The sequence below is a fragment of the Pan paniscus genome, chromosome 10 (assembly GCF_029289425.2).
Source record: "Pan paniscus chromosome 10, NHGRI_mPanPan1-v2.0_pri, whole genome shotgun sequence".
In the NCBI taxonomy this organism is placed as follows: Eukaryota; Metazoa; Chordata; class Mammalia; order Primates; family Hominidae; genus Pan; species Pan paniscus.
The window spans coordinates 74552336-74565371 of NC_073259.2; the positions used below are offsets into that span (position 1 = coordinate 74552336).

Below are 13036 nucleotides of genomic sequence, written 5' to 3' on the forward strand. Positions count from 1 at the left end.
TTCATTGACGTATTATAAGTGCCCAGAGAGTGCACTCAGGCACTCAAGAAATATTTATTGAAATGAAATGAAATTGCTTGTCAATAAAAAGTCAAAATGGCTTTTTTTTAAAAAAACCCCTGGACTTTTGTTTGAGGGCTTTGGGGGGTGGTATTTACTAGTGCATGGATATAATAGCTAAGTTTTCTGTTAATAAAAATTATTACTAATTGTTAAGGTAGTGTGTTAAATTACTGTTTTACCATGTTCTACAGAAACCATGAAATCTAGGCATTTCATGGCTTGAACAAGCCAGGGAGACTCTGCTAGAAGGAGGAAAGAAATGAAAAAGGGAAGGAAGATGAGTGGACTTCCATGCCAGTGGCTTGGTTAGATGCTTGACATCCACAAACTCATAGAATTTCATGAAAGCCTGTGTGAGGTTAGACCCCTTCCAGGACAGGAAGCAGAATACAGAGGGGTTTGACAGCCCACCTTCCAATTCCATAGTCCCACAGTTTGGAAGTTAGGAGGTAATGTTTATAACTAGGACTATGTTGCTGCTTCCAAGATCTGTTTGTTTTGCGGCCAGATTCCTGACAGAAAACCTGGAATTGCCAGTCTAATAGGCTCAAGCAAGAACCACTCTTTGACAACAATTAAAGGGATTTTTAGTTGGCTTTTATAGAGCAAACTAAATATTAGTTGAACATGAGTGAACCCAGATTTTTCAAATAAGCTATATGAAAAGAAATATGCAAATGTGCATGTATAACTTAGATCAGGTTTTTGTTCTTATCGCTGAACTAAATCTACCTTTTTCAAGGTCACCAGTGACCTTCCTGTTGCTAAGTTCAGTGGCAATTTTCAGCTGTTGTCTTACTTAATCTATCAATAGCATTTGATGTAATTTTTTTCTTTTCTTCTTGAGACACTATTTTTTTTTTAACTTGGACAATTCTTAGACCTCTTCTCTTTTCCATCTGCACTCATTCACCATCCAGTCTCCTGACTTTAAATACCCATGCTGATCACTCTCTATTTTCTATCTCCAGGAAAGACCAACTCCCTGACTGCATAGTCATATATTCACTTGCCTACTTGATATTGCCACCTGGGTATCTAAAGGACATCATGCACTTGACATATTTAAGATTGAACTCCAAATCATTCCCCAGAAACCTGCTCCTCCTGTAGTCTTCCATATGTTGGTAAATGGCAAGTCTATCTCTACAGTTGTTCAAGGCAGAACTCTTGGCATCATCGCTGATTTCTGTCTTTTTCTCTTGCCCTGTTTTCATTGTATCAGCAAATCCAGGCAGCTCTTTCTCCAGAATATATCCAGCTTCTGGCTACTTCTCACTACCCCTAGTGATGGTGATAGGGGTAGTGAGAAGTAGCCAGATTCTGGACATATTCTGGAGTCACCAAAGTGACCAAGAGTCACCAAAATCTCTTATAAAAGACTCCTATCTGCTCTCTCTTTCTGCCCATGACATTCTACAGCCTGTTCTCATAGCAGTATAGTGATTGCTCCAAAATATGTCATAATGTCACTCCTTTGCACACCCAACATTGACTTGATTCTCATCTTAGAATAAAAACCTATGTCTTTACAATACCCTATAAGGCCCTGCAGAATGTATTTCCCAACCTCCCTAATAGTCTACTCTCTGATATCCTTCCTACTTCTCCCTCCCTCTTCTGCTTCGCTTCTTCATCTCCAGACACAACAGGCTCTTTGCTCCCCCTTTCCCATCCCAGGAATGTTTTCTCCTTAGGGTCTCTGCACCAGGGGTTCCCACAGAGATCTGTGAGGCTCACTACCTCATCTCCTGCAGGAATTTGCTCACAAATTGAACTCCTCCCTGATCACCCTATTAAAATTGCAGTTCCTGGGGCCAGGTGCGGTGGCTCGCTCCTGTAATCCCAGCACTTTGGGAGGAAGAGGTAAGCTGATCACCTGAAGTCAGGAGTTTGAGATTAGCCTAGCCAACATGGTGAAACCCCATCTCTACTAAAAAAAAAAAAAAAAAAAAAAAAATTAGCTGGGCATGGTAACGTGTACCTGTAATCCTAGCTACTCAAGGGGCTGAGGCAGGAGAATCGCTTGAATCCCGGAGGTGGGAGTTGCAGTGAGCCGAGATCATGCCACTGTACTCCAGCCTGGGTGACTAAGTGAGACTGTGTCTCAAAAGACAATAATAATAATAATAATTGCAGTTCCTCTCTGAAAGCATCTCCTAATCCTTTCATGGCAATGCTTTCTTTCTTTCCAAAGCTCGTGTCACCATCTGACCCACTGCTCATGTTACTCATTTATCTTTACTTATCATCTGTTTTCCACACTAGAATATAACCTCTGGGAACAGAAATTTTTACTTATGTCCCTGTCACCCAGGGCAGTGCCTGACGCATAGTAGGCACTTTGTAAATACTTGTGGAATAAACAAACAGCTACTTTGAATGTAAGTATTTAAATCTTCATCTGACAAATTATAGCTCTAACTGATGTTTTTCTAGTGTTGATTCCAAGCCCTCTGTTTCTTGCCCGTCTCTTCTCTCTGGATCTGCTCTGATGTTTGTTGGGCTGGTCTCTGGTGTAGTAATGCAGGAAATTCTTAACTCTCTGCTGGCAAATGCTTAGACATTACACTTTAAGTACTGTATTTTTATCAACAATATTTCCATAGCTCTGGCTGTTCCTTTGACAACTAGAAATCAAAGGAATAAAATCCTCTTCTTATGCTGCATTAAGTGGCCACCTCAGTTACCAATGAATACAGAAACTCCTGGAATTTTATTTCTGGTTTAACTACTTCCTGCCTATATGAGGCCCTTACAGTGTATATTCATATACTTATTGGATTTGTTCTTTTGGTATTCCATATTATTTGCTTGAGATTCATGTAGGGTGGTTATTTTTGATGTCAGTTGTGTTTATGAAAGGTCTTCCCCTAAAGAACTCCAGCTGCTCTGCGTCGTTTCAGCAAGCAGGAAATTCTGTACCTGGCAGTTCTTGCTGACCCAGCTAGAAGTGGCCGAATGACGCATTTCACTTTCAGGGGCTATTGCTGGGTTTTCATATTCATACTATAAATAGCACTTCAGGGAACACTCAGATACACTGAACATTTTCTTTGCAGTCCAGTTCAGTATTGGCAGAAAGAAAGTCACATGCTGTGTGGTTCTACACAAGTCACTTGCCCCTTAGTGGGTCCTAAGCTCTAGACAGACCCACCTAGAGTGTTCATTTGCTCATAAACACAGCATTACTCTCAGCAAATACTTCTGTGTCGTTGTTTACGCTGCTTTCTGTGCCTGGAGGAATCCTACGTATTCTTTAAGGTTCATCCCAAGTGAGAAAGCTTTCCCCGAGTTGGCTCAGCAGAAATGCCTTCTTCCTCCTTGTGGATTGCCCCATAGCATTCGGTGTGCATCTCTTTGGCAGCAACTTCAGCATTATAATAGAGTTTGTTACCTAGGTATATGTTTTCACACTCTCATCATCCCTTTCTTTCCTCACATCCCAAATTGTGAACCCTCAGGCCTGTGACTTCTGTCCACATGTATCTCTCCCAACAGTTAGCAAAGGAAATGTTCAGAAACATTTATCAAGTGAATGGCTGATTGTATGAATGAATGAGATTGCAATCACATAGGAGAATGGAGCTCATTTGTTTCCAGCTTAATGGCTTTAAAAATAATCCTGTGTTTACTTCGTATTTTTTTTTTAATTTTCCCTAGCAAACACCTTCTACTATGTGCATGGCCAATTGGAGAGGAAAAAAATAAATGTTGTTATATTTAAATACACTTCAGGGAGGCTTTTTAAAAATTTTGCTTTTTAAATTTCAAGGCAACAGACTAGTTTGTTCCTTACAAACTTCTTGGCATCTTTCTTTTCACATGCTCTTTTTTGCTGGACCCAGTCTTCAGTCAAATTCCTCCAAAGGGTCTGCTGTAAACAATGATTTTGTGAGCGGTTGTGTGTTCTTTGCAGTGAAAACCCGCCTTGTTTTCTGTTGCTAGGCAACCCCATTCCAGCTGCCATTGAAGAAATGCGCGGTGGTGGGAAATGGTGGGATTCTGAAGAAGAGTGGCTGTGGCCGTCAAATAGATGAAGCAAATTTTGTCATGCGGTAAGAGAGAGCACCCACAGCGCGGCCTCTGCCTTCTCTCCTTTTCCCCACCCCTCCCATGAGCCCTGGGGCTTTTCAAAACTAGTCACTTGTGATTAATCAGTTGTAGCACGCTCCTTAGCTTCACTTCCAGCTCATAGACAAGCGAGTTTAGGAGAGGGGTAAGGGGAGCAAGGGAACATGCCCCGAGAAAGTACAAAGCCAAGAAGGCTCAGGTGGAGCAGAGATACCCACTCTGCTGTGAATAAAGGGAGCAGGGGAAAGTGGAAAATCTCACATCTCATTTTAGATTGTACAGTCAGGTGATTCTGGCTTTTTAAATTGTTCTTTTCCTTAAGGACCACTCTCTATGAATAAATGCTTTAATGGATTCATTTTATTCTATACCTTATTCTTCTTAGTTTTTGATCAAATCATGTGTAAGTAGCAAGTGGGATCTGAAGACAGATTAAATCTTTGAGTGAGTGGGAAAACTGGAACAAAGGAGCAGGGGTAAATTTCAAACAAGGAGGACGCTTGGTAAAGGGACTGAGCAGAGTGGTGATGTGCACGTCAGTTCCAGGAAAAACAGGAGGCCCCTGCGGGAGCATGAAAAGGAATTGCTGAGACATATTCAGCCAGGGACAGAGACTGCCAAATTGTAGGGGCAGCAGCCTGCACTGCTGGGTGATTCTGCCCAGACATGCTTACCAGCCACGTATAGAAGGAAAGACAGCAAGTGATTGGATAAGGACAGGTTTGGGATTATCTGGGTGAGAGGGAAGAAGGACAAAGAGTGACAACTTGGAGGGCTCTGGCTAGAGAGGGTGTAAAGTAACACACCTTGAAATCAGGGCTGGGCAGGAAGAGCGCTCTGAGATGAGTGAAGGAGAGAGGATGGGGTCAGATGATGGGGTCATTCAGAGCAGGGGTGAGGGAAGTTGTGGCTCCTGGCTATGAATGAAGGAGACGTGGAATAAGAAGAAGCTAAAGTCAAAGAATGGCTTTCTGGAGGACAAGATTTCAGAGCTCAGGGTATCTCGGGGATGAGTGGATATGTTGTAGAAAAAGAAAACATTTGTTATGGAGCAAATAAAGGAGCCTTGAGGATAGACTCTGAGGGACCTTTCAGGTGGACCCTCAAGCCTCACTGAGGTGGAAATGACTATGAACCAAGTGCCAGCAGACTCTGTGGCCAGGAAGGGTGAAGACTGCAGCAACATCAAGGACAGAATGCTGAGCGAGATTTTGTATTCCTGTTTATTTTTAAGTATAAACGAGTAACAGTCTAGGAGTGGAAAAAAGGTAGCCAAGAAGATGCTAAGCCACCTCTGAGCCCTGAGCTAAGTGGGAGAGGGAAGAGTAAAAACTTTATTTGAGAGAGTTTCAAGAGAAGCCATGTACTTGTGGGGGCTAAGTTCCCTCTCAGAGTTGGTCTCCTTGAAGGACATTTTTTTTTTTTCACTTGGTGAAGCCTGCAGGAGAGTCTAGATCCTTCTATACCCACCTTTCCTTCATGCAGGTACCCTCAGCATAGTTTTTCCTCTGTATTGCAGTTTTTCTTTTCAACATGAACAAACAACAGAAAAGTGGAAAAAGCACAAATGTAGTTCTTTTAGTTCCAGTCAATGCAACACCTGCTCATTGAGCACCCATGACATATGGGCCTTGAGCTGGCTCTGGGAATGGTGCGTTGAACAATTCTATAGTGGATTTATATCCTAGAGATGTGTTTGCTACCGTGGGGAGTTCAGACACACGGGAGCTTCTCAAGAGAAGTGGCGTGTGAGCTGAGTCTTCTCTTCGTTTCACCCTAAGCAGAGAAACAACCTTTCCCAAGAGTCCAAGGTGGGAAAGATAGCAAGTGCTGTTGCAGTGTCATGAACAGTGGGGAAAATGGCTTGAGATGGAGCCAGAGAGCTATTTAAGGCATTGGAGTGGAGAAAATTACCTAGAGAGCATGAATAGGTGAGAGGAGCAGGGAGTCCTGAACCACCTTCAGGCACCCTCTCCAGTATTTTGGCATTAGGTGAGGCTGAGGAGCCAGCAAAGAACACAGTGAGATAGGAGACAAGTCCTTGCTGTTGTTGACTAGGTCTGTGACCTACAGTGCATTATTTTACCCTTGCTGGGGCCCAGCTTTCTAATTTGTAGGAGGAAGCGGGAGTAGGCAATTCCTCAGGCCCTTCCCATTGTGGCAACTCTTATTCTATCTATTACTGTATGAATACCGTATCATTGTGACACCGTTTATGTAGTTTAGTTTAAATTTTCAAATTGCTCTTGAGTATTATTAGTTTTTGTGCTCTTCCCAAAAATTATGTAAGGAAGAAGGAATACATAGTATTCAACTCACAGATTCAAAGAAGTTAAGTGATTTCAAGTGGCCTTGATACACGTAGAAATGTAAATGCACTTCGTGCAGTACAATAAGTGTATTTTTGTATTCATGAGTGTGTATGTGTGTGTGTCATCCATTTGTGAAGATGGACGTTTACTAATGTGTAGAAGACTAGGCTTAGGCACCATAGAATGTTATCTGTTGTTTCCAGTGGGCCATATTTATCACAAGTAAACAAGACTTTTTTGGCCTTATATGCAATCTGGTGTTAATATAGTCAAGTTCAGAATTAATGAGCGCTTCTGATTAGAGTGCCTGGCACAGTATTAAGCATAAAGTTTCTAAAATATGGGGAGATGAGGGTTGAAAGAACTCAAAGAAGGTAGCACCATAACTAGAACTATGTATTCAGATGCCTTTGATTTAATTTCAAGAATAGTGCTGTTTTATGACACATTTTAATGTTTAAAAGCCTTATGTATGTTTTAAATTATAGGAGTAATAAAAGTTGATAAATTATTTTAAAATTGTTTGACCATTTGCAGATCTATTAATAAGTCATTGCTTAATATGCATTTTGGGGCATGCTTAATGTATCGAGATATTATATATTCAAAATTAAACATTTAATGAATAAACGTAGATTAGAAAGCATGTCGTATGTCTGGTCCTAGACTGTAGGGTGTGTAATGGACAGATACAGTGAGAGAGAACATCCAAAAATAGCGCTGCCTGTACACAGTGATATACCAGATTACAGTTCAAAGTGTCTTCTAGGACTAGGATATAACAATTTCATAATTTTCTTTGCTTAAATGTTTTCAAACACATCTTCTAGTGCTGAAAATCAATTTCCCATTTCTCAAAGTAAACATTTGCTCTGTAGCCAAAAGCAGTACTTTAAAAAATAATATCGTTGAATTCAATTTATTGGGAAGATTTGCCAGACAAAAGTTAACAGGGATTGCATCCTCAAAAGGAACTGGTTGGCTTGGGGACATCAATGAGGGAACATAATTTTGGTGCCTTTTGAATTATGCTCAAATGTATGTTTTGCGTACTCACATATACAAAAAAAATTAAAGTAATTTTGTGATTTTTCTGCTTTAAGATTTCTATCAAGCCCATTTCCCACTTACTTCCACATCCCAATTCAAAGAATATTCATTTCTCATTAATTCTCTGATCAGATCTCTTTTAGGATCATGAGCACAGTTGCTAAGACACTTTAGTCATTAATATTTGTTAATTGTGCCAACAGCGATAATGCAAACTTTGAAACATTTTACACCACAATTATGCCTTATTAAAACAATTTGACTGTATTAAATGTGCCTTTTGTGTACATCTTTGTAATTATCAATTTATGAGTTGAGGAACTAAAATTATTGGTGTGCTTTTCCTGCGAGAAGAGATACAGGAAAGTGTCACAGATATTTGCACTTAGAGAAAAAGTTTACCCAAAAGAACTTACACCAAAATGTATTGTCATTATTTTCTGGAAATACATCAAAATTCATATAAAATGTTATCTTTATGGTTTTAAGCATTCACCTCTGTTCTAGAAGATAATAAATACCTGCAAGTTTTTATTGGGCTATTACTCTGTGGCAGTAAATATGAAAAGACCCAGACACATGAGCCATGGAACACACAGGAAAACAAAGTATTTACTCATGAAAACCAGTTTGTTTAATAATGACAAAACATGTTGACAGTACTCTCCAGCAATACTCAGAATTTACAGTTTTAGCGTAACATAGCTGATTCTCACATGCTTCCAAGGGCAATTAAGATCAAAGCTTCTTTAAGAGATAAGTATCCAAATTTTAGTCTGTGTTTTATCCTGGAAGTCATCTTCCTCTTTGCAGAGATCAATTAAATCACAAGACCACAATCAGTTACCACAGCCGGATGAGCCTGGCTCTTAATGCATAAACTCACTCCCTCATGAGAATCCTCAGGAAACCACATGGGATATGGGGCAACCACTTGACTGTGGATACTTCAAGAGTAGGTTCTCTGACTTGGGCTCCACCCCCAAGGCCCCCATAATGCCCGCTGTGTTTGCTTTCAGTGGGCATTCAGCAAAAGCCACTGACTGGTTAACTGACCTGTTGGTAGCTACCAGAAAAACCAGTATCTTATCACCAAAGAGCAGATAAAAAGAAGATTCTAAATCAACTGAGACAAGTTTCTGCCTAGGATGCCTTGATGTGTTGATACTCACAGGGTAAATAAGAGACAAAATCAGAGAACTTGAGCTGATCAGCTGAGTGGGTGCCTGGATACTGAGGGTAATTTGTAGGGAAAATTTAGTAGTTGGGGAACTAGCAGAGACTGCAATATTTGTAAGATATCTTTACCTACAAGTAAATGATGCTTTGGTTTACTGAAGTAATAAAAAGTTACAGATGCCCTAATGTGGTAGGAATCAAGTTAGACATACGGTTGAAGAGGAGAAATGAGGACTCAGTAGTAAAAGAAAGCATAATGGAAACTATAGGCCCATTTGGCATTTTCATAGATAATACATACATATTTAATTATTTTTGTATGCTATTTCTGACCTGTGATATTTTTGAATATTTACTAAGTGTACACATCAAGGTTAGGGAATTTTTATATTACATACCTTTTTTAGTCCTTAACAACAATTCAAGAAAAGAGGAAAAATCATTATCCTCATTTTGTATAATGGAGAAACTGAAGTTAGGCAAATGAATTAACTTGCCTAATGTTCCACAGGCAGAAAGCCATGGGATTTGAATTCGCAGTGGTCGTATTTCCCATTGTAAGCATTCATAAGACATGGTGGCCAAGGAGAGCAACTGGGGCAGGGTGGGGTTTTGGGAGTGGGAGTGGGGTGGCTGTTCCCATCACCAGGGAAACATCACCTGTACTCTTTCCTTTGGCTGAACTGGGATGGTGGATCACTGCATTTCTTTGGATGATGAGCCATTATACCTTCACCAGTAATCAGCCTACCCATTGGCCACACACACACAAGTCAGACATGCTGTGATTTAAGTGAATAGTACATGGCCCTGAATGCACTCTTATAATTTTGATTTTGGAAAAAGAAAGAAAAACACAAGGAAATATATTAATTCCTCCTTGTCTTTTGAGATTTATGGGTGTGCAGAGGTACTGTAGGTCCCATGTCCTCTAGTGTACCACACTGTCCTGAGCTTTAATTCAGGTCTAAGAATGTCTGTCCTACCCTCTCAAAAATATTTTGAATGGAATAAATACCTCCTAGTTAGTGTCTCTTTCTTTTTGTAGATAATTTGCCCCTTTGGCTGACATTATCTTTCTTACTAACAGGAGTAGTTTTTATGACAGCATTTGGAAGATGCTGATAGTTAATTATTCATCCAATGTCTATTAAAAGGGAGAGGTGGTAAAAAAAAAAAAAAAAAAAAACAGTTACTGGCTGGGCGCGGTGGCTCACGCCTGTAATCCCAGTACTTTGGGAGGCCAAGGCAGGCAGATCACAAGGTCAGGAGATCGAGACCATCCTGGATAACACGGTGAAACTCCGTCTCTACTAAAAATACAAAAAAAATTAGCCGGGTGTGGTGGCAGGTGCCTGTAGTCCCAGCTACTCGGGAGGCTGAGGCAGGAGAATGGCGTGAACCCGGCAGGTGGAGCTTGCGGTGAGTGGAGATCACACCACTGTACTCCAGCCTGGGCGACAGAGCGAGACTCCATCTCAAAAAAAAACAAAAAACAAAAAACAAAACAGTTACTCGTGAATTCAGCTAGAATTAATAACATTTCTATTTGTATTATTCTAACTGATGATTTAAAACTATGCAAATTGTTCCAAAATGTTTGTTCTTGTTTCTCTAGATGCAATCTCCCTCCTTTGTCAAGTGAATACACTAAGGATGTTGGATCCAAAAGTCAGTTAGTGACAGCTAATCCCAGCATAATTCGGCAAAGGTAAGAGTTTATGACTTCTGTTTGTGACGAACGAAGATGAAGTCTTCTCAAGTACTTAGCATCTCAAAGGCAGCGAGCATAATTCAGTTTGGGAAATCAAGAGGAAAACCATCTGGACAGGCAGGAAGGATGAAGAAGGGAATTGTAAATAAAGAAAACGGGATTATGGGAATCCAAACAATATTTTATGCTTCCTCTGGGATTCTGTTTCTTGCCTTTAGAGATGATAGAAATAACAAGAAGATCAATTGTTTTGCTCAAAGAACAGCACAATACTCTGTTTACTCATTACTGCTACTTTTCAATTTGTTGGCTTCAGTCCCAATTTATTGATTGGCAACTGTGAACTGAATTAATATCAAAAATAAAAACAAAGCAATGGCCAATCCATTACATTGCTTTGGCCAATTCATACATGCATTAAAATAGCAATATTGTCAGAATGGACAAGAATATGTGGTTATAGTATACTGTATTACATTACATTATATTATATTCAATCATATTTGGGAGAGCAGATGTAAAATTCTTGTTCTAGGATCAATTCCAGAAATCTTGAAATTGCCTGGAATCTTGGAAGCTGCTGTGGGAGCTTCGGGGGCGGGGGAGGGGGTCAGTCTCTGATTGATGAAGTACATCAGCGAGCTATCAGCTGTTTCTCCAAGGACTGTTCATTGTAGAGAAGGAGTCCGTCTCCAAGGAAAGAGGAATCAAGCATTGCTTTAGGTCCTCCTGTGTCCCTGGCAATTAGGAGGGAAACATCCAGATGTTCTGGGCCCAGGCACTTGTCATCTAAGTCCCGTCCAAGTGAACAGCATGTGTTCACTTATTCACAACGTGGCACTACTTGTTTTGGTTCATAAGTATTCCCATAAAATAGATATCTAGAAATGCAATCAGCTTTTAATTTTGGGAGATATTGTTAAATTACCCTCCCCAAATGTACCATTTATCTTCAATAATGGATAAGACTGCTTGTTACCCATATGTAAAACAATACTATTTGTGGAAAAAAAGGATACATTATATTCTACTTAATTTGCATTTTTCTGAATATAATAAGAGCTGAGTGGTATTGACTATTAGTATTTTTCTTCTGCTCCTTTGTATTTTTTGCCTACTTTCGACTTGCTTTAAAAAATATTTTTCTATTGATTTATAGGAACTCTATATTATGGATATTAAGTCTTTGTATCAAATATTTTATTCTAGCCTGTCACATATATTTTAATTTATATTCTATTGCAATTTAAAATTTTTTATGCGATGAGACTTGTTAGTATTTTCCTTTATGGCTTCTTTTATAAAAACAATCTTTCTTTGGATGATCTTTCTTACTCTGATGAAGAGTAAGTCTCCTTCCCTCCCTTCCCTGAAAAAAATATCCTGAATGTTTCTAATGCATTCATAGTTTATATTTAAAAATGTAATCCATGTAAATGTATTTATTTTTGTTCTTATAAGAGTAATTTTATTATTTTTCAACACAAATGTATGTTCATTATAATAACTCAAACAGAAAAGTACAAAGAAGAAATAAGAGAACACTTACAAGAAATTTTTTTATTAAAACAATTTATTTTTAAATACCTATAGATTCACAGAAAATTGCAAAAAACAATTTACAAGAAGGCTCTTCATAATCTTTACCCAGTTTCCCCCAAAGGTGACATCTTTGACTATTATTTTGATTTAGGAATAAAATAACTTTTAAGAAGGAACACATGTTCCTTTGGAGGGAAATGAAACATTCAATGTATTGTATCGAGGACCAGAAGATTCTGTTTTTCTACCTGAATATGTGGAGCTGATGTAAGATTTAAAAAGGAATGTGAAAAAGAATGTTCAGAGCAAGATTTAGAACAAGCTGAGGGAGAGAGGGAGGGAAGGAAATGAGGGAGGGAGGGAAAGAGACGAGGGAGGGAGGGAAGGAGATGAGGGAGGGAGGGAGGGAAGGAGATGAGGGAGGGAGGGAGGGAAGGAGATGAGGGAGGGAGGGAGGGAAGGAGATGAGGGAGAGAGGGAGGGAAGGAGATGAGGGAGGGAAGGAGATGAGGGAGGGAGGGAAAGAGACGAGGGAGGGAGGGAAGGAGATGAGGGAGGGAGGGAGGGAAGGAGATGAGGGAGGGAGGGAGGGAAGGAGATGAGGGAGGGAGGGAAGGAGATGAGGGAGAGAGGGAGGGAAGGAGATGAGGGAGGGAAGGAGATGAGGGAGGGAGGGAGAGACTGTTTTGGGGGAAAAATATAAATACAAATGGAGGAAGGACAGGGTCAAAAATTAAATTTTGAAGAGGAAAGTAGAACTGTTGGTTAAGACTTAAGCTCACTATGAAGAAAACACGCATGGACAAGCAAGAATCATTATTACTAACATTGGTAAGTATTTAGTTCACATTGCTGTGTGCCAGGTTCTGTGCCCTTATAGGCAGTTCCTCACTTCATCCTTGAAACAATCCTAATAGACAGAAGCTATTTTAATTTATGCATTTGACAGAAGAAGAAACCTGTGATGTGGTGAATCTAGGAACCTGCTCATGTGCACAGCTGCTAATAATTGCCTGGGACTTCACCAGGCCTCTCTTATTCCAAAGCCCGTGCTCTCAACCAGTGACCATCTCTGAGAGAAAAAAAACCCAAACTGCTTTTT

General features: G+C 39.9%; 1 protein-coding gene across 5 annotated transcripts in view; it reads left to right on the plus strand.

Annotated features, from left to right (window-relative positions):
* ST8SIA1 (ST8 alpha-N-acetyl-neuraminide alpha-2,8-sialyltransferase 1) overlaps positions 1-13036 on the plus strand; it is a 184145-nt gene that overhangs the window by 117836 nt on the left and 53273 nt on the right. For 3 of the 5 annotated variants that reach the window (XM_055095864.2, XM_055095863.1, XM_003828889.7), the window contains 2 exons: positions 4012-4121; positions 10297-10389. In XM_055095864.2, the coding sequence (XP_054951839.1) occupies positions 4012-4121; positions 10297-10389 (203 nt within the window). The remainder of the gene's footprint in view (positions 1-4011; positions 4122-10296; positions 10390-13036) is intronic. The other 2 variants (XM_034936180.2, XM_014347226.4) reach the window with 1 other exon arrangement.